This window comes from Ranitomeya variabilis, chromosome 4, assembly GCF_051348905.1.
Source record: "Ranitomeya variabilis isolate aRanVar5 chromosome 4, aRanVar5.hap1, whole genome shotgun sequence".
NCBI lineage: Eukaryota > Metazoa > Chordata > Amphibia > Anura > Dendrobatidae > Ranitomeya > Ranitomeya variabilis.
In genome coordinates, this window is record NC_135235.1 from 379,518,336 (window position 1) to 379,541,658 (window position 23,323).

Sequence of the window (23,323 nt, forward strand, 5' to 3'; positions counted from 1 at the left end):
ACGCATAGAATGATGAAGCCACATATACTAATAATTCTGGAATTTTAGTGATTCAGCAGCGCAGATATTTACCACAATTTTCCCAATCTGTATCTAAACGACTGGTCTCTCCTGGACTTGTGGATCTGCTGCAGCGAATCTTTTCAATGCTTCAATTTAACCATATCTGGCGAGTGCAATCCTATGGATTAACCTTTTAACCTTCTCAGATAACACACTATTTGCGCTCTTTCCTTCAACAGTGTTTATAATATTTTGATAGATGAAACTTTATGGACATAACAATAACAAGTGTATTTTTTTATTTATTTTTAAGGGGCGAGAAAGGGGGTGATTTAAAAAAAAAAAAAAACAGTTTTCACTATTCACTGTATTTGTTAGTCTCATTAGGGAACTTCAACCTGGTAAAATCTCTCTTGCAGTATTAAAGTAACCCTGGAGCCTGGTGCAGTCTTTCCTATGCTGTGTAGGCATTGACACAGACTTACCACTGCTCCCTATGAAAATGTGGTGGCCATGTTGGATACAGAAGAACTGGAAGAAGGAGTGGGAAAAAAATGAGGGCACTAGGCATTGTGACTATACGACAAATGTGGATTCACTTTTAAGTGCCAGGGTAAAGCGGTACTTTAAAAAAAAGGCATTCCAAACAAGTTGATAAGGCTTTATGCACCTTTAGAGCTACAATTAACTACTGCTGAAGGAAGCCTACCTTTGCTTCTGTGTATCCAAGATCTGACGTGCCCTCCTTGGTTCTTCAATATATTCTATACCCCAACATTTACTCCCTGTAGGTTGGCCTTTATGTGCTGTTTCATAATGATAAGACAATGGATGTCCACTAAACTGTAGTTTGATGTTATAAAGGTGTTCCTTCATTCTCACCCTCAATTCATATTCAGATTGTTCGCCTTTCTATATACAAAGCTAGTGCATAGTAGAGAAAAAGGGTTTTTTTCCTTGCAAAATATTTGAAATGTGTAAGGCAAGGAGAAATCATAACCCCATATTCACCTTTTTGGGCTCTGATGAGACATTTACTATTAAAACACATATAACGTGCCACACTAAACGAATAGTATATTGCATACAATGTCCTTGAAATTGAAACTTTAGGTAGGGAGAACAAAGAGTGAATTGAAGGTGAGAATGAAGGAACACCTTTATAATATCAAACTACAGTTTAGTGGACATCAACTATCCTATCGTTATAAAACAGCACATAATGGCCAACTAACAGGGAGTAAATTTTGGGACACAGAATATGTTGAAGGACATTGGAGAGGGGGGAAATTCCATTTACAATATGTCAAGAAAAGAAAGCAAATGGATATTTCTACTAAATTCATTAAGACCATATGGTCTAAACAGCGAAATTGAACTATTTGTCTTTTAATTGCATGGTTTTGTATTGCACCAATAACTGGACATTCGGACCTATAAAAGATCTGCCTGCTCTTGTTCATGTAATCCCTGTAATCCCTGATGAAGGAGGTTGAAACCTCTGAAAAGTGTTAAATGATTACCCGAATGCTTCTCTTCCTTATTTGAAGGAGAGTTTGCGCCTCAAGTGCCGTCACCCAGGCACAAAGGACAGTAGACTCCCGCAAACTAGTGTGAGGACAGATGTGACCGGCCGGCACGCTGTCTGCTCAATCGGTGAAGGATCGAACCCAGGACAGCTGACACATTACCTAGGGAGAATCCAGGATAAGCCAAACTGCCTCCTCTCCCTATCCATAGGAAAAACCAAGGAGGGCACATCAGACCTTGGATACACAGAAGCAAAGTTAGGCTTCCTTCAGCAGTAGTTAATTGTAACGCATACATACCTCCATTCGTTTTACTTTATTGGTTTATGCACGCATTGTGGCAAAAAGTGCGTTTGTATGCAGCTTTTTTAACTAGGAAAGGCAACGCTCATGCACATAATTTAGCACTTTTAACAAAGTATATTAGAATCATTATTTTCAGCGGCCTGATATAAATCAGAAGCAACTTGCTAGACAAAAAAACAGAAAAAGCTAAAAATGTCTCTGTTGGCAGTTTTTGTATTCTTATTTTTTATTACAGTACATTTCAGATATGAATAAGTGTGGCAGAAAACTACAGTTTACCTTCAGAGCTTCATTGTTTGTGGGTAGTGGCTCTGCTAGATTGTCCACATCAATGCCAGAAGTGCCCACTGCTACGTAGCTGTACGAGCCACCAGTATATGGCTGGCTGTGCCACTGAGAACGCAGAAAGCTGATTGGTGGAGGCAGGTCAGGATTTCCTAGGGGAAGTTAGAAAACATTATTCATTATTCATGCTTAAAACATACAACTCTGTCCTTCACCTCTCCAAACAAACCTATTTCAACACCCTCATCACCTCACTGTCCAACAACCCTAAGGGTATGTGTCCACGTTCAGGATTGCATCAGGATTTGGTCAGGATTTTCCATCAGTATTTCTAAGCCAAAACCAGGAGTGGAACAATTAGAGGAAAAGTATAACAGAAGCATATGCTCCACTTCTGCATTTATCACCCACTCCTGGTTTTGGCTTACAAATACTGATGGAAAATCCTGACCAAATCCTGATGCAATCCTGAACGTGGACACATACCCTTAACGTCTCTTTGACACTTTTCATTCCCTACTCAACCCAAGAGCGCAAGCCCAAACCACTGATCTCCGCACTGACGATCTGGCCAATTACTTCAAAGAAAAAATTGACCACATCCGACAGGAAATTATCTCCCAATCCCTTCATACCATGCACTGTCCTCTCTCCCCCATTGCATCTAGTTCACTCTCTGACTTTGAACCAGTTACAGAAGAAGAAGTAATCAGGCTCCTTGCACCTTCTCGCCCGACCAGTTGCACCAGTGACCCCATTCTGTCACATCTCCTCCAGTCCCTTTCCCCTGCTGTCACCTCTCACCTAACAACAATATTCAACCTCTCTTCCGGTATCTTTCCCTCCTCATTTAATCATGCCATCATTCATCCATTACTTAAAAAACCATCCCTCGACCAAAACTGTGCCGCTAATTATAGACCTGTCTCGAATCTTCCCTTCATCTCTAAACTCCACGAATGCCTGGTCCACTCACGTCTTATCTGCTATCCCTCAGATAACTCTCTTCTTGACCCTCTTCAATCTGGTTTCCGCTCTTTACACTCTACTGAAACCGCCCTCACTAAAGTCTCTAATGATCTACTAACAGCTAAATGTAATGGTCACTACTCCATGCTAATTCTCTTGGATCTCTCCGCAGCATTCGATATTGTGGATCACCAGCTCCTCCTCACTCCACTCCACACTCCATCGGCATCAAGGACACCGTTCTCTCCTGGTTCTTCTCCTATCTCTCTGACCGCTCCTTCACTGTATCTTTTGCTGGTTCCTCCTTCTCTCACCTTCCCCTTACTGTTAGGGTTCCTCAAGGATCAGTCCTAGGCCCCCTCCTCTTCTCTTTGTATACTGCCCCTATTGGATAAACAGTCAGCAGATTCGATTTCCAGTACCATCTCTATGCTGATGACACCCAATTATACACTTCTGGTCCTAATATCACGCCTGCCTTTCTAGAAAACACCAGTAATTGTCTTACTGCTGTCACTAACATCATGTCCTCCCTCTATCTGAAACTGACCCTGTCAAAAACTAAACTCCTCGTGTTCTCTCCCTCTACTAACCTACCTTTTCCAAACATTGCCATCTCCGTGTGTGGTTCCACCATTACTCCCAAGCAACATGCCCACTGCCTTGAGGTCATACTTGATCCCGAGCTTTCATTCACCTCCCACATCCGATCACTTTCTCGCTCTTGTTATCTGCATCTCAAAAACACTTCTAGAATCCGCCCTTTTCTTACTTTCGACTCTGCAAAAACTCTTGCTATTTCACTTATTCATTCTCGTCTGGACTATTGTAACTCTCTACAAATCGGCCTCCCTCTTACCAAACTCTCCCCTCTCCAATCTGTCCTGAATGCTGCAGCCAGGATCATATTCCTCGCCAATCGTTATACCGGTGCCTCTACCTTGTGCCAGTCATTACACTGGTTACCCATCCATTCCAGAATACAGTATTCACAAAGCACTCCATTGCTCAGCACCACCCTACATCTCCTCCCTGGTCTCAGCCTACCACCCGTGCTCTCCGTTTTGCTAATGACCTGAGGTTAACATCCTCAATAATCAGAACCTCTCACTCCGGTCTCCAAGACTTTTCACGTGCCGCGCCAATTCTTTGGAATGCACTACCCAGGTTAATACAATTAATCCCCAATCCCCACAGCTTTAAGCGTGCCCTAAAAAGGCATTTGTTCAGACTGGCCTACCGCCTCAACGCATTAACCTAATTATCCCTGCGTGGCCCATTCAAAAAACTTAAACCACAATCAGGTTCCTCGTATCATGTTCTCATACACTGTATGCATTTAATAGCCCTTTGTGTCTGTAGTGTTACATATTTAGGCTGTTAACTGGTTCATGCAGCTTTACATGAACACCTGATTCTTACACTATGGCTGGTCCGAACAACAAAAGCAATTGTTACCATCCACCTCTCGTGTCTCCCCTTTTCCTCATAGTTTGTAAGCTTGCAAGCAGGGCCCTCGCTCCTCTTGGTATCTGTTTTGATCTGTGTTTATTGTTATCCTGTAATGTCTATGTCTGTACAAATCCCCTCTATAATGTAAAGCGCTGCGGAGTATGTTGGCGCTATATAAATAAAATTATTATTATTTATTACGGTTATAGTTTTGACAATTAAACAAATAAACTGTCTCTGCCATAATAATATCTCTGCTTCTTCTGTAATAAGATTTGTTTTTTTTGTTTATCTGTATAACATTTTTATTTTTCCACTTACTTAGTTGTACGAGGCCTTGTTTTATGCAGACATAGTGTATTATATTTTAATGTTATTTAATGGGGGCACTAAGAAAAAAGTTATTTTTTGCCATTGTTTTGTAGTTTCTTATTTATTCTTTCCAATGTTACACTACTGTGAAACAAACCCCTCCAGATAGCAAAGCAAACAGACACAGGCTGGAAGTAAAGGTACCTTCACACTAAGCGACTTTGCAACGATAACGATAGCGATCCGTGACGTTGCAGCGTCCTGGATAGCGATATCGTTGTGTTTGACACGCAGCAGCGATCTGGATCCTGCTGTGATATCGCTGGTCGTTGCTGAAAGTTCAGAACTTTATTTGGTCGTCAGATCGGCGTGTATCGTCGTGTTTGACAGCAAAAGCAACGATGCCAGCAATGTTTTACAATGGTAACAAGGGTAAATATCGGGTTACTAAGCGCAGGGTCACGCTTAGTAACCCGATGTTTACCCTGGTTACCATTGTAAATGTAAAAAAAACCAAACAGTACATACTCACATTCCGGTGTCTGTCACACGTCCCCCGGCGTCCGCTTCCCGCACTGACTGAGTGCTGGCCGCAAAGTAAAAGCAGAGCACAGCGGTGACGTCACCGCTGTGCTGTGCCTTACGGCCGGCACTCACAGTCAGTGCAAGAAGCAGACGCCGGGGGACGTTACTGACACCGGAATGTAAGTATGTACTGTTTGTTTTCTTTTACATTTACACTGGTAACCAGGGTAAACATCAGGTTACTAAGCGCGGCCCTGCGCTTAGTAACCCGATGTTTACCCTGCTTACCAGGGGACTTCGGCATCGTTGGTCGCTGGAGAGCTGTCTGTGTGACAGCTCTCCAGCGACCACACAGCGACGCTGCAGCGATCGGCATCGTTGTCGATATCGCTGCAGCGTCGCTTAATGTGAAGGTACCTTAAGGCTTTGGTCACACGTTGTATTTTTGCAGCGTTTTTTTATGCCAAGTTTAAGCTGCTTATAAAAAGAAGGTTTTGCTTAGTTTTTGCTGCATTTTTTTTCCAGGAACAATTGTCTCTTTTTTTTTAACCAAAAAGGAAAGATCCATCTCATAACAAGGGTGATAACCGGGACAATGTCGACCACATTAATAGAGACAGATCTGAATTGGATAGAAAACGAGAGATAAGCTTCAATGTCAAAAAATATAATTGTATTAAATTTATAATAGTAATGATAGTGTGATGATGATAACATGATGATAGAGTCCGTTAAAAATTAAATTGAGACTTCAGGTATCTAAACAGTGTCAGCCCGCTGATGTGTTGCTGCTCTCTATACATTTTGGTGTAATGCTGCTACTATAACTGCACAGGAGTACATGCACCCCAACAGCACTGCATTCTCTGAGACAGATATCGGTTGCTACCTTTTGCTATCGATTTGTTAGGCGGTTCATTCATGCTGTGGCCTGCATTTATGGGTGTCGGAAACTTTCCTGTTACACTCATTTTTGACTAAAAAACAAATGGCCATTATCACTATGAGGATCTGGTAGCCTCAATGCAGCTGATCTATAGGACAGTAAAACGAATTTATTTTTGCTGGACCTAGCTGCATTACAGCCTCGAGTTCTCTTATCTCTAATTTTTTGTACAATAACCTTTGACATTTTTTTGATAAATACCACTGTCACTTTATGAGGTTATAACTCTGCAACGCTTCAACGTATCTCACCGATTCTGAGATTGTTTTTTTGAGACATATTGTACTTCATGATAGTGGTAAAAAAATTTCAATATGACTTGTGTTCATTTCTGAAAATATCGGAAAACAGTTAATAAATAACATTTCCCACATGTTTACTTTACATCAGAACAATTTTGGAAACATATTTTTTTGTTACGAAGTTATAAGGGTTAAAAGTTGATCAATAATTTCTCATTTTTCCATAAAATTTACAAAACCATTTTTTTTAGGCACCACATCACATTTGAAGTGACTTTGAGGGGCCCATATGACACAAAAAACCAAAAAGTGACACCATTCTAAAAATGGCACCCCTCAAGGTGCTCAAAACCACATTCAAGAAGTTTATTAACCCTTCAGGTGCTGTCATGTCGGACGCTGTTCAGACCAGGTCGTTCGACAGACAGCGGTAATTCCGCTTTTGACCACTATGTGCTCATTGGCGTCGGCTAGATTTTATCTAGCTGGTCCGGGGTTAATTTACCTGATGCTCGGATTGGAAGCTGGGCCATGCCCATTGCCTTCAAATGGTTTTCCTGAACATAGGGCGTCGCCGATTATAGCTTCTGTCTTGTGCGTTGTTATCTCGGTCTGGAGTGGTGAGCTAGTAGTTGGAGTATCGTTGCTGGTGGTGTATTTCCCTTTGTCTTATTTACTCCTTCCTATATTTGTATTTATTTTGCCCTGCGCATTTATAGTGTATTCCTGAGTGACTGCGGCGTGGTGTATATTTTCCGTTATCCTTGTCTGTGCTTACTGTGGGTATTGGTATATGATCTTTTCACTGGGTGGTGGGTGGTGGTTTCAGCCTAGGTTTGAAACAGGAGACAGGGCGAGGGTCGAGGCCTAGACATGCACATCATTAGTGTAAACTCTAGGTAGAGGGTCAGTCAGGATTTCCCTAGTCTGAGGGAAATTGCAGGGGCCCGGGTTATTAGCTCTTGCCCACCTAGTCTCCCCGTGACAGGTGCTTCCCAAAAATTAATGGAATGTGGAAGGAAAAAATTTACATTTCACTTTTTCCCCAAAAAACGTTTCTTTATCGCCATATTTTCCATTTTCACAAGGGTAACAGAAGAAAATGCACCATAAAATTTGTTGTGCGATTTCTCCTGAGTACGCCGATACCACATATGTGGAGTAAAACTATTGTTTGAGCGCACATAAGGGCTTGGAAGGGACGGAGCGCCATTTGACTTCTGGAATACAAAATTGGCTTGAATCAAAAGCCGACGCCATGTCGCGTTTGGAGAGCTCCTGAGGTGCCTAAACAGTAGAACCCCCCACAAATTACCCCATTTTGGAAACTAGACCCCTCAATGACATTATCTAGATGTGTGGTGAGCACCTTGAAACCTCAAGGGCTTCACAGAATTTTATAATGTTGAGCCGTAAAATCAAAAAACACATTTTCCCAACAAAAATGTTGTTTCAGCCCCATTTTTTGAAATTTTCACAAATGTAACAGGAGAAAAGGGATGCCAAAATTTGTTGTCCAATTTTTCCAATGTACATAGGTACCCTATATTTGTTGAAAAACCACAGATGAAACCCCCAATCCATTCACTATAATGAGGCAGCAGAGTTACTCTGGACTCCGTCTGGCCTCTGTTCAGCGGTGTCCTTCTTTTCAGAGGTGCACAAAACTGGCTGACTGCGCTTTTATGTATTACTAAAAAGATGGACACCGCTGGATCACAGGTCTTATGTAGTGATGAGCGAATATACTCGTTACTTGCAGCAGCAACAATAGTAAAAAGATCTAGTGTTAAAAATAATAAAAAAAATAATAAATCGTGATATTCTCACCTTCCAGCATCCCTCGCAGCGTTCCCACTCCTCGCGATGCTCCCGTTTCCAATAATGCCTAGCGGCAATGACCTCGGATGACGTAGCAGTCTCGCGAGACCAACATCATCACAGAATTGCCGCAATGCATTACTGGGAACGGAAGCATCGCGAGGAGCAGGTACGCTGCGAGGGACGCCGGAAGGTGAGAATATCACGATTTATTATTTTAATTATTATTATTTTTTTTTTAACAATTATATGGTTCCAAGGGCCTTGAGGAGAGTCTCCTCTCCTCCACCCTGGGTACCAAACGCACATGATCCGCTTACTTCCCGCATGGTGGGCATAGCCACATGTAGAAAGTAAGTGGATCAATGCATTCCTATGTGTGCAAAATCCCCACGATTCCGCACAAAGAATGAACATGCTGCGTTTTTTTCCGGAATGCGGTTCCGCCGCGGAAAAAAACGCAACATGTGCACAAAAATTGCGGATTGCATTCTAATAATAGGATGCTTAATGTATGTGTTTTTTTCGCGGTTTTATCGCGTTTTTATAGCGAAAAATCCTGAACGTGTGCACATAGCCTTAGGATTGCCAGGGCTGACACTGTTCAGATACTTGTAATCTCAGTTTAAATTTTAGCGGACTCTATCATCATGCTTACACTATGATTACTATTATAAATTTTATGAAATTATATTTTTTGACATTGAACCTTATCTCTCATTTTCTATCCTATTCAGATATGTCTCTAGGATTATAAATGTGGTGCACACCCTTGTTATGGGATAGATCTTTACTTTTTAGTTAACATATGTTCTATGCAGGATATTTTGGAAGTAATTATTTATAATATGAGAATTTGTTAGGTTGTTTAAATTTGTCTCTTGTCCATGCTTATAAAGTTTAGTGCATAAAAAAAAATCTGATTAAACTTTATAAGGTTTTGGCACCAAAAACGCAGTAAAACCTGATACCTTTGTTTTTTTGCTTAGTCTTTGCAACGTTTATGCACCAACCATTGCTTTCAATGGGTGAAAAATACTGCAAAAAGTTTGAAAAAAACAAAGCAGTGAAAAATGCAATTCTTTAACCCCTTTACCCCCCAAGGGTGGTTTGCACGTTAATGACCGGGCCAATTTTTACAATTCTGACCACTGTCCCTTTATGAGGTTATAACTCTGGAAAGCTTACATGGATCCCGGTGAGTCTGACAATGTCTTCTCGTAACATATTGTACTTCATGATAGTGGTAACATTTCTTTGATATGACTTTTTATTTGTGAAAAAAAAAGAACATTTGGCAAAAATGTTGAAAATTTCGCAATTTTCCAACTTTGAATTTTCATGCCCTTAAATCAAACAGATATGTTACACAAAATGCTTAATAAGTAACATTTCCCACATGTCTTCTTTACATCAGCTTATTAACCCTTCAGGTGCTTCACAGGAATTTTTGGAATGTTTAAAAAAAAATTAACATTTAACTTTTTTCACAAAAAAATTACTTCAGATCCAAATTTTTTTTATATTTCCAAGGGTAACAGGAGAAATTGGACCCCAAAAGTTATTGTGCAATGTGTCCCGAGTACGCTGATACCCCATATGTGGGGGGTAACCACTGTTTGGGCGCATGGCAGAGCTCGGAAGGGAAGGAGCGTCGTTTGACTTTTCAATGTAAAATTGGCTGGAATTGAGATCGGCACCATGCCTGTTATGGTTTCCAATGGCAAGGAAACATCAGAAGCATAGAATAAACGAACAAGCTCTCGGGTGATGGAAACTAGAGCTGACCGCGATGCTAAACCTACACACCACACTAGAAGTAGCCAGGGGGCATTCCTGCGTTGTCTCTAGATGCCGCGCGCCAGCCGGAGAACTAACTACCCCTGGTAGAAGAAAACACAGTCCTGGCTTGCCTCCAGAGAATGTCCCCACAGGAGATAGCAGCCCCCCACATATAATAACGGTGAGAGCAGATGAAAAGACACACGTAGTATGAAAGCAGATTTAGCACAGAGAGGCCCGCTAACTAAATAGCAGAAAGATACAACAGAGGACTTCGCGGTCAGCTGCAAAACCCTTCAAAACACCATCCTGAAATTACCTTAACTCATGTGACAACTCATGCCACTGGAGTGGTAATTTCAGCCCAACAAGAGCTTCCAGCTGCAGAGATTCACATAAGTGCAAACTGGACAAAACATACAAAAATAGACTTAAGGACTAAAGTGTCCAACTTAGCTTGAGCAGAAAACTGGGAGCAGGAACATGCAACAGAATCACTCTGGATACATTGATGGCCAGCATTAGAATGACTGAGGAGCAAGGTTAAATAGGATACTCCCACATCCTGATAGGAACAGGTGAACTGAGAAGGCAAAGCTTGCAGGACACCAGTACCACAAGAGACCACCGGGGGAGCCCACGAACCGAATCACAACAGTACCCCCCCCTTAAGGAGGGGGCACCGAACCCTCACAAGAACCACCAGGGCGATCTGGATGAGCCCTATGAAAGGCACGGACCAAATCAGAAGCATGAACATCAGAAGCTGTAACCCAAGAATTATCCTCTTGACCGTAGCCCTTCCATTTCACCAGATATTGAAGTCTCCGTCTGGAACCACGGGAGTCCAAGATCTTCTCCACCACGTACTCCAATTCACCCTCAACCAGCACAGGAGCAGGAGGCTCAACAGAAGGCACAAGTGGTACCTCATACCTCCGCAATAATGACCGATGGAAGACATTATGGATAGCAAAGGATGCTGGGAGGTCCAAACGAAAAGACACAGGGTTAAGAATTTCCAAAATCTTATAAGGACCGATGAACCGAGGCTTAAACTTAGGAGAAGAGACCCTCATAGGGACAAAACGGGAGGACAACCACACCAAGTCCCCAACACGAAGACGAGGACCAACACGACGATGGCGATTAGCAAAACGTTGAGTCTTCTCCTGGGACAACTCCAAATTGTCCACCACCTGCCCCCAAATACGATGCAACCTATCCACCATGGTATCCACTCCAGGACAATCCGAAGACTCCACCTGACCAGATGAAAAACGAGGATGGAACCCTGAATTGCAAAAGAAAGGGGAGACCAAAGTGGCAGAACTGGCCCGATTATTAAGGGCAAACTCAGCCAACGGCAAAAAGGAGACCCAGTCATCCTGATCAGCAGACACGAAACACCTCAAATAAGTCTCCAAGGTCTGATTAGTACGTTCCGTCTGGCCATTTGTCTGGGGATGAAATGCAGACGAAAAAGACAAATCAATGCCCATCCTGGCACAAAACGCCCGCCAAAATCTGGACACAAACTGGGATCCCCTGTCGGAAACGATATTCTCCGGAATACCATGCAGCCGAACCACATTCTGAAAAAACAGGGGCACCAACTCAGATGAGGAAGGCAGCTTGGGCAAGGGCACCAAATGAACCATCTTAGAAAAGCAGTCACACACCACCCAAATGACGGACATCTTCTGAGAAACAGGGAGATCAGAAATAAAATCCATAGAGATGTGTGTCCAAGGCCTCTTAGGAACAGGCAAGGGCAACAACAACCCACTAGCCCGAGAACAACAAGGCTTGGCCCGAGCACAAACATCGCAAGACTGCACAAAAGTACGCACGTCCCGAGACAGGGAAGGCCACCAGAAGGACCTAGCCACCAAATCTCTGGTACCAAAAATTCCCGGATGACCTGCCAACGCAGAAGAATGAACCTCCGAGATGACTCTATTGGTCCACTCATCCGGCACAAACAATCTACCAGGCGGACAACGATCAGGCCGATCCGCCTGAAACTCTTGTAAAGCACGTCGCAGGTCTGGGAAGACAGCAGACAATATCACCCCATCCTTAAGTATACCCGTAGGTTTAGAATCACCAGGGGAATCAGGTTCAAAACTCCTAGAAAGGGCATCCGCCTTCACATTCTTAGTACCTGGCAGATACGAAACCACAAAATTAAACCGGGAGAAAAACAACGACCAGCGCGCCTGTCTAGGATTCAGACGTCTGGCCGACTCAAGATAAATCAAATTTTTGTGATCAGTCAAGACCACCACCTGATGTTTAGCACCCTCAAGCCAATGACGCCACTCCTCGAATGCCCACTTCATCGCCAAAAGCTCCCGATTACCGACGTCATAATTTCGCTCGGCGGGCGAAAATTTTCGAGAAAAGAACGCACAAGGTCTCATCACTGAACAATCTGAACTTTTCTGCGACAAAACCGCCCCCGCTCCGATCTCAGAAGCATCAACTTCCACCTGAAAAGGAAGAGAAACATCAGGCTGGCACAACACCGGAGCAGAAGAAAAACGGCGCTTAAGCTCCCAAAAGGCCTCCACAGCAGCAGGAGACCAATCTGCAACATCAGCACCCTTTTTAGTCAAATCAGTCAAAGGCCTGACAACGCTAGAAAAACCAGTTATGAATCGACGATAAAAGTTAGCAAAGCCCAAAAATTTCTGAAGGCCCTTAAGAGAAGTCGGTTGCGTCCAGTCACAAATAGCCCGAACCTTCACAGGATCCATCTCAATAGAAGAGGGGGAAAAAATGTACCCCAAAAAAGCAATCTTCTGAACCCCAAAAACACACTTTGAACCTTTAACAAACAGAGAATTGGTCCGCAAAACCTGAAAAACCCTCCTAACCTGTTGAACATGAGATTCCCAGTCATCCGAAAAAATCAAGATATCGTCCAAATACACAATCATAAATTTATCCAGATATTCACGGAAAATATTGTGCATAAAAGACTGAAAGACCGAAGGGGCATTTGACAGACCAAAAGGCATCACCAAATACTCAAAATGGCCCTCGGGCGTATTAAATGCGGTTTTCCACTCATCGCCCTGCTTAATTCGCACCAAATTATACGCACCGCGAAGATCAATCTTAGAGAACCACTTCGCCCCCTCAATGCGAGCAAATAAATCTGTCAGCAATGGCAAAGGATACTGATACTTGACTGTGATCTTATTCAAGAGTCTATAATCAATACAAGGTCTCAAAGAACCATCGCTTTTAGCTACGAAAAAGAACCCCGCTCCAAGAGGAGACGAAGAAGGACGAATATGTCCCTTTTCCAAGGACTCCCTAATATACTCTCGCATGGCAGCATGTTCAGGTACAGACAGATTGAATAGACGACCCTTAGGAAATTTACTGCCAGGGATCAAATCTATGGCGCAATCGCAATCTCTGTGAGGAGGAAGAGAATTAAGAGTAGATTCCTCAAAAACCTCACGATAATCAGACAAAAACTCAGGAATTTCAGAGGGAATAGATGAAGCAATGGAGACCAAAGATGTGTCCCCATGATTTCCCTGACATCCCCAGCTTAGTACAGACATTGTTTTCCAGTCAAGGACTGGGTTATGAGTTTGCAACCATGGCAATCCCAGCACCAACACATCATGTAGATTATACAGTACAAGGAAGCGAATCACTTCTTGATGGTCTGGAGTCATACGCATAGTCACTTGTGTCCAGTATTGTGGTTTATTACTAGCCAATGGTGTAGAATCAATACCCTTTAAAGGTATAGGAACTTCCAGAGGCTCTAGATCAAACCCACACCGCCTGGCAAAGGACCAATCCATAAGACTCAAAGCGGCGCCAGAATCCACATACGCATCCGCAACAATAGAAGATAACGAACAAATTAGAGTTACAGACAAAATAAACTTGGACTGCAAAGTGCCAATAGCAGAGGATTTATCAACTTTCTTTGTTCGTTTAGAGCATGCTGATATAACATGAGTAGAATTTCCACAATAGAAGCACAAATGATTTTTGCGCCTATAAATCTGTCGTTCGCTTCTGGACAGAAAGCTATCACATTGCATACGCATACTCTGTGGTGCCTCTTCAGAAGACACCGCCAACTGGTGCACAGGTTTGCGTTCCCGTAAACGCCGATCAATCTGAATTGCCATTGTCATGGACTCATTCAGACCAGTAGGCGCAGGAAACCCCACCATGACGTCTTTTACAGCATCAGAGAGACCTTCTCTGAAAATTGCCGCCAGAGCGCACTCATTCCACTGAGTAAGCACAGACCATTTTCGAAATTTTTGGCAATATATTTCGGCTTCATCTTGCCCCTGAGAGAGGGCTATTAGGGCTTTCTCAGCCTGAATCTCCAAATTTGGTTCCTCATAAAGCAACCCCAAAGCCAGAAAAAACGCATCCACATTGAGCAACGCAGGATCCCCTGGTGCCAATGAAAATGCCCAATTTTGGGGGTCACCCCGCAGTAAAGAAATAACAATTTTTACTTGCTGGGCAGGATCTCCAACAGAATGAGATCTCAGCGAAAGAAACAATTTACAATTGTATTTAAAATTTAGAAAACAAGATCGATCTCCAGAAAAAAACTCCGGTATAGGAATTTTAGGTTCAGACCGAGGAGCATGTAACAAAAAATCTTGTATATTCTGAACTTTAGAGGCAAGATTATTCAAATTGGTAGCCAGACTCTGGGGATCCATATTTCAACAGATAAAGTCTGAGCCATTCAGGGGTTAAGAGGAGAGGAAAACAGGAGACTGCAACTGGAGTGCAACTTCAGAGGAAGGAAAAAAAAAAAAAAAAAGGTTTCACACAGTTCCTTTTCTCTCCTGCTTCAGCCTATAGATTAAACATTTGGGCTGGCCATACTGTTATGGTTTCCAATGGCAAGGAAACATCAGAAGCATAGAATAAACGAACAAGCTCTCGGGTGATGGAAACTAGAGCTGACCGCGATGCTAAACCTACACACCACACTAGAAGTAGCCAGGGGGCATTCCTGCGTTGTCTCTAGATGCCGCGCGCCAGCCGGAGAACTAACTACCCCTGGTAGAAGAAAACACAGTCCTGGCTTGCCTCCAGAGAATGTCCCCACAGGAGATAGCAGCCCCCCACATATAATAACGGTGAGAGCAGATGAAAAGACACACGTAGTATGAAAGCAGATTTAGCACAGAGAGGCCCGCTAACTAAATAGCAGAAAGATACAACAGAGGACTTCGCGGTCAGCTGCAAAACCCTTCAAAACACCATCCTGAAATTACCTTAACTCATGTGACAACTCATGCCACTGGAGTGGTAATTTCAGCCCAACAAGAGCTTCCAGCTGCAGAGATTCACATAAGTGCAAACTGGACAAAACATACAAAAATAGACTTAAGGACTAAAGTGTCCAACTTAGCTTGAGCAGAAAACTGGGAGCAGGAACATGCAACAGAATCACTCTGGATACATTGATGGCCAGCATTAGAATGACTGAGGAGCAAGGTTAAATAGGATACTCCCACATCCTGATAGGAACAGGTGAACTGAGAAGGCAAAGCTTGCAGGACACCAGTACCACAAGAGACCACCGGGGGAGCCCACGAACCGAATCACAACACATGCCGCATTTGGAGAGCCCCTGATGTGCCTAAACAGTGGAAATCCCCCACAACTTACCCCATTTTGGAAAGCAGACCCCCAAAGGAACTTATCTAGATGTGTGGTGAGCACTTAAACCCCCAAGTTCTTTAGAGAAGTTTATAATGTAGAGCCGTAAAAATAAAAAATCATATTTTTTTCACAAAAATTATCATTTCGCCCCAAATTTTTTTATTTTCCCAAGGGTAACAGGAGAAATTGTAACCCAAAAGTTGTTGTGCAATTTGTCTTGAGTACGCTGATACCCCATATGTGGGAGTAAACCACTTTTTGAAGGAGCACCGTTTGACTTTTCAATGCAGAATTGGCTGGAATTGAGATCAGACGCCATGTCGCATTTGGAGAGCCCCTGATGTGCCTAAACAGTGGAGACCCCCCAATTCTTACTCTAACCCTAACCCCAACACACCCCTAACCCTAATCCCAACCATAAACATAATCCCAACCCTAACCTTAATCCAAACCCTAACCCTAACTTTAGCCCCAACCCAAACTTTAGCCCCAATTTACTATTTATAGCGGGTTCTTATAGAGGGTTCTTATGTTAGGCAGCTGTCACATGCTAAAAGATGCTTTTTATTGCAAAAAATAGTTTTTGCATCATCACATTTTAAGAGCTATAATTTTTCCATATTTTGGCCCACAGTCATGTGAGATCTTGTTTTTTTTGCTGGACGAGTTGACATTTTTATTTGTACCATTTTCGGGCACATGACATTTTTTGATCGCTTTTTATAACTATTTTTGGGAGGCAGAATGAGCAAAAAACAGCAATTCATGAATTTCTTTTGGGTGGGGCGTTTATACCGTTCCGCGTGTGGTAAAATTGATAAAGCAGTTTTATTCTTCGGGTCAGTACGATTACAGCGATACCTCATTTATATCATTTTTGTATGTTTTGGCGCTTTTATACAATAAAAAGTATTTTGTATAAAAAAATAATTGTTTTTGCATTGCTTTATTCTGAGAGCTATAACTTTTTTTTATTTTTTCGCTGAGGACGCTTTATGGCAGCTTGTTTTTTTTCAGGACAAGAGGACGTTTTCAGTGGTACCATGTTTATTTATATCCGTATTTTTGATCGCGTGTTATTACACTTTTTGTTCGCCGGTATGTTGATAAAGCATTGTTTTTTGCCTCGTTTTTTATTTTTATTTTTTACTGTGTTCACTGAAGGGGTTAACTAGTGGGACAGTTTTATAGGTCGGGTCGTTACGGACGCGGCGATACTCAATATGTGTCAGTAGTCTGACAATAAATGGCTTCACCGAACCAATAACTGTGAGTGGAGAAAAAGTTTTGGTGTTATTATTCATAGTCTCTGAAAAAAAGGCCAAGAAAGCAAAAATTCTGACGGGGTATGTAAACTTTTGAGCACAAATGTACATATACCTGAAAAAATAGTACCGTGTCATCAGTGTTTGGTGCTATGTCTATTTTTACCATCAGTGTTTTTACCCCTTAAGGACCAAGCCACTTTGCAGGTTAACTGGGTCTCATTTTACAATTCTGAGCAATGTCACTTTATGTGGTTATAACTCTGGAACGCTTCCATGAATCCCAGTGATTCCGAGACTGTTTGTCTATTTACCTGCAGTGTTTTCCTGTGATAATTTGTTGTACATCTTCCCCTGCTGGCTATCTGTCGCCTTAGCTTGCTCACTGTTATTTCCTCCCATTCATTTTCTTTTAATTCTATTTATTTTATATATTAATTTATTCTATTTTATTATAATATTTTATAATTCTATAATATATTCTAATTTTTATTATAATATTTTATTCTATTAATAAAGATTTAAATTTTTTCGTATACTTCTGGCTATATAATTTTTGTGTATAGGTTTCAGGATGCACACAGCAGTAGTGCAGTTGTAAAACTTAAAAACAGAAAAAAGCCTGGCTAACGAAAATGTAGTAAAAAAAAAACAAAAAAAAAACAAGACTAAAAAGTGTGCACCAAAAATTGAGCAAGAAGGCGAGTTGAGAATGGATAAGGAAGAAGTGGTTCTGGAACAGAGGTTGGAAGATTTGGCTTCTGCTGCTATTGCAGGAATCAGCACAGAGTCACACAGAGCAGACATTACAGGATCAGGAGACACCTGGAAGCACTAGATGAAGCAGCACCACTAAACATCAATCACAGGCCCTGGCCAACAATTATTTCACTCAGGTACATATAACTGCTTTGAATGATGTTTTTTGAGTGAAATATGGTGTGCAGAGGGGTAATCATTTCAAAAGGGTTAGTAAGCAAGCGTGGCACCACAAACACCGTCACCCATTTTGCTATAGAAGATTGCTGCTGTCACACCTAGCACCAATCACTACTTTTTTTTTTAACCTTTTAACTGTAAAAAGCTTCAATATGCCAGTCACTCACAAAGATCATCGATGCGAGTGGGCCACAAAAACCTTCAAACTATGAGTAGAGATGTTTTTCTCGGTCACCATGTGTTTAAGGCCCCTTTCACACATCAGCTTTTTGCTATCAGTAGCAATCTATCGAATATTGAATCAGTCACCGGATCTATTGTTTTCTCATAGACTTGTATTAGCGACGGATTGCGACGGATGGCCTCACGTTTCATCCGTCGTTCGCCGGATCCGTCAAAAATTGTTTATTCAGCTGCCGGAGACAAAGGACAAAGTAACATTTTTTGTATACGTCAAAAAAACAGGACAGCGATGGATCCCTCGCCGTCCGTCGACGGATTCCGTTTTTCTAAACTGAGCATGCTCTGATTTTTTAGAATCCAATTAGTCAGATCCGCTAGTCGGATCCGGCAAAAAAATGGATCCGTTGCATCGGTTTTTCACAATCTGCGACGGATTCATCGATCCTTCGAGCCAACAGATTGTGACTGATGGCAAAAAACTGATGTGTGAAGGGCCTAAGCTGACTGATTATTGCAGTGCTGTTCATGCACAATGGTTTGAAGGAATTCAGATGTATGACGGATGTCGGGAAATTGTTAAGATCCTTTCACAAAGGTATAGGACCCACTGCAAATTTACAGAATGTTTCCCACAGTTTCAAACTTGTGCTGCAGAAGTGCTGTGGATACATGTGTGTAATGTTACATCTTTGGTGGTGCCGTCCTCCTGTTTTCCTTCTATGGCAGGAGATTACTTCATTATACAACACGTTATGATCTCCAAATTACTCCTGAGATGGCCTTGCTGTGTACTCTACCTTGCCCTATCAAACGTGGGGTAAGGCCGTGAGACACTTTATTCTCCCAATGAGCCCAATTATCCCCAGACTGTGGAAATCCTGACCATTCCCTGTGAAACAAGGTTGTGGCACTATCGTTGTGTACCCTGTTTTGCTGTATCTGGGCCAGAACAGCTGCAGTCATTGATGGTGAATTCTGAATCATACCAGCACATTCTAAAGGAAGATGTCATTACATCTGTCCATGAGCTGAATCGCAAGAAAACGTGGTTTATGAAGTAACATCCCAAAGTCATAGTGCTGGCGGTAATCCTATGGAAATCTTGTGTAGGGACCTAAATCGAGCAGTTCATGGGAGAAATCCCACCAGCATAACAGAGTTTAAGTGGATTTACAAGGAGAAATTAGGTGAAACCCCTCCAAGCTGATGAGCAGCACTAATGAACAATTGCCAGGAATGGGTTCATATAGTCCTTACTGCACAAGGTCACACCAGATCCTGGACACCAAGGGTCACATACTTTGCCACTCAAGAGACATGTGATACTGGATAATTTTCCTCATTTAAAAATGGCAAAGTCTAATATTTTTACCTAATTTATATGATTCTTAGGACTTGTGAGAAAATCAGAGAGGCAGTATCAGATCAAATTTATGCAGTACTTGGCAGTATAAGGTAAAAATCATGGTCACATATGACACCCATAAGAGTATAAAGACGCCGCCGATGGAGAACTTCAGCAGACACCCGCCATGTCAATCCATCACCAAATCATGATCTTGGGAAGGGGGACAAAAGGCACCTACGAGGATGCTCCATTGGGATCAGCCACATAAATGACACTATCAAAGACTGACAGTGGACATTTACGTGGTTAAACAGCTGGAAAAGAAGCTACTCCATATATTTTGACCCACAGATATACAGTGAGGGAAATAAGTATTTGATCCCTCTTGTAAGTTTGCCCACTAACAAAGACATGAACAGTCTATAATTTTAAGAGTAGGTTAATTTTAACATTGAGAGATAGAATATAAAAAATAAAATCCAGAAAATCACATTGTATAAATAATATACATTTATTTGCATTTTGCAGTGAGAAATAAGTATTTGATCCCTCTGGCAAACAAGACTTAATACTTGGTGGCAAAACCCGTGTTGGCAAGCACATCCGTCAGATGTTTTTTGTAGTTGATGATGAGGTTTGCGCACGTATCAAGAGTAGTGATGAGCGAGTGTACTCGTTACTCGAGTTTTCCGAGCATGCTCGGGTGGTCTCCGAGTATCTTGGGCGTGCTCGTAGATTATGTTTGAGTCCCCGCAGCTGCACACATGCAGGGATTGCCTGTTTGTTAGGGAATCCCCACATTTATTCAGGCTGTCTAACAGCCGCAAATCATGCAGCTACGGGGACTCAAATATAATGCACGAGCACGCCCAAAATACTCAGAGAACACCCGAGCATGCACGGAAAACTCGAGTAACGAGTACACTAGCTCATTACTAATCAAGAGGAATTTTGGTCCACTAGTCTTTGCAGATCATCTCTAAATCACCTTGCGGTCACTGCAGGATTTTAAACCTTTAAGGCGTAATGTGTTAGCAATGGTTTTCTTGGTGACTGTGGTCCCAGCTGCCTTGAGATCATTAACAAGTTCCCCCTGTGTAGTTTTAGGCTGATCTCTCACCTTCCTCATGATCAAGGATACCCCACGAGGTGAGATTTTGTATAGTGCCCCAGATCGATGTCGATTGACAGTCATTTTGTATTCCTTCCATTTTCTTACTATTTCACAAACAGTTGTCTCCTCACCCAGCGTTTTGTAGCCCATTCCAGCTTTGTGAAGGTCTATGATCTTCGCCCTGACATCCTTACTAAGCTCTTTGGTCTTGCCCATGTTGTAGAGGTTAGAGTCTGACTGATTAATTGAGTCTGTGGACAGGAGTCTTTTACAAAGGTGCCTATGTAAGACAGCTGTCTTTAATGCAGGTAACGAGTTGATTAGGAGCATCTAACTGGTCTGTAGGAGCCAGAACTCTTAATGGTTGGTAGGGGATCGAATACTTATTTCTCACTGAAAAATGCAAATAAATTTATATTATTTATACAATGTGATTTTCTGGATTTTATTTTTTATATTCTATCACTCAATGTTAAAATTAACCTACCCTTAACCCCTTAGTGATGAAGCCAATTTGCAGCTTAATGACCAATTTTTACAATTCTGACCACTGTCACTTTATAACTCTGGAACGCTTAAACGGATCCCACTGTTATTTCGTGACATATTGTACTTCATGTTAGTGGTAAAATTTCTTTGATATTACTTGTGTTTATGAAAAAAATGGAAATATGGCGAACATTTTTAAAATTTCACAATTTTCAAACTTTGAATTTTTATGCCCTTAAATCAGAGAGATACGTCACACAAAATAGTTAATAAATAACATTTCCCACATATCTACTTTACATCAGCACAATTTTGGAAACAAATTTTATTTTGTTAGGAAGTTATAAGGGTTAAAAGTTGACCAGCGATTTCTCATTTTTACGACAAAATTCACAAAACCATATTTTTTAGGGACCATCTCACATTTAAAGTCACTTTGAGGGGTGTACATGACAGAAAATACCCAAAATGACACCATTCTAAAAACTGCACACCTCATTGTGCTCAAAACCACATTCAAGAAGTTTATTAACCCTTTATGTGCTTCACAGGAAGTGAAGTAATGTGGAAGGAAAAAATGAACATTTAAATTTTTTTTTTTACAAACATTTTACTTCAGAACCATTTTTTTTTATTTTCACAAGTGTAAAAAGAGAAAAAGAACAGCAAAATTCGTTGTGCAATTTCTTCTGATATCCGATATGTGGGGGTAAACCAATGTTCGGAAGAGTTCGGAAGGGAAGGAGCACAATTTGACTTTTTCAATGCAGAACTGACTGCAATTGAGATCGGATGCCATGTCGCGTTTGGACTGGAGAGCCCCTGATGTGCCTAAACAGTGGAAACCTCACACAAGTGACCCCATTTTGGAAAATAGACCCCTTAAGGAATTTATGTAGATGTGTGGTGAGCACTTTGAACCCCCAAGTGCTTCACAGAAGTTCATAACGTAGAGCCATAAAAAAAAAAATTATTTTTTCCACAAAAATAATCTTTTCTGCCCCAAATTTTTATTTTCACAAGGGTAACAGGAGAAAGTAGACAACCAAAGATGTTGTGCAATTTGTCCTGAGTACAGATACCCCATATGTGGGGGTAAACCACTGTTTAGGCGCATGGTAGATCTCGGAAGGGAAGGAGCGCCATTTGACTTTTTCAATGCAAAATTGGCTGGAATTGAGATCGGACGCCATGTCGCATTTGGAGAGCCCCTGATGTGCCTAAACAGTAGAAACCCCAAACAAGTGACACCATTTTGGAAACTAGACCCCTTAAGGAACTTATCTAGATGTGCGGTGAGCACTTTGAACCCCCAAGTGCTTCACAGAAGTTTATAATGCAGAGCCGTGAAAAAAAAAATTCTTTTTTTTCCTCAAAAATGATTTTTTTAGCCCGCAATTTTTTATTTTCACAAGGGCAACAGGAGAAATTGGACCCCAAAAGTTGTTGTCCAGTTTGTCCTGAGTACGCTGATGCCCCATGTTTGGGGGGACCACTGTTTGGGCGCATGGCAGAGCTCGGAAGGGAAGGAGCGCCATTTTGGAATGCAGACTTTGATAGAATGGTCTGCGGGCATCATGTTGCGTTTGCAGAGCCCTTGATGTGCCTAAACAGTAGAAACCCCCCCACAAGTGACCCCATTTTGGAAACAAGACCCCCCCAAGGAGCTTATCTAGATGTGTGGTGAGCATTGTGAATGCCCAAGTGCTTCACAGAAGTTTATAACTCAGAGCCTAGAAAATAAATAATATTTTTTTTTCACAAAAATGATTTTTTAGCCCGCATTTTTTTATCTTCCCAAGGGTAACAGGAGAAATTGGACCCCAAAAGGTGTTGTCTAATTTGTCCTGAGTACCCTGATACCCCACATATAGGGGGGTGACCACTGTTTGGGCACACGTCAGTGTTCGGAAGGGCAGTAGTGATGTTTTGGAATGCAGACTTTGATGGAATGGTCTGCGGGCGTCATGTTGTGTTTGCAGAGCCCTTGATGTGCCTAAATAGTGGAAACCCCCCACAAGTGACAAATTTTGGAAACTAGACCCCCAAAGGAGCTTATCTAGATATGTGCTGAGCACTTTGAACGCCCAAGTGTTTCACAGAAGTTTATAACGCAGAGCCGTGGAAATAAAAA

General features: G+C 41.9%; 1 protein-coding gene across 1 annotated transcript in view; it reads right to left on the reverse strand.

Moving 5' to 3' along the window:
* PAOX (polyamine oxidase) overlaps nucleotides 1-23,323 on the reverse strand; it is a 69,971-nt gene that overhangs the window by 3,751 nt on the left and 42,897 nt on the right. Inside the window, exon 6 of the mRNA XM_077250792.1 lies at nucleotides 2,118-2,275. Coding sequence (XP_077106907.1) covers nucleotides 2,118-2,275 — 158 coding nt within the window. The remainder of the gene's footprint in view (nucleotides 1-2,117; nucleotides 2,276-23,323) is intronic.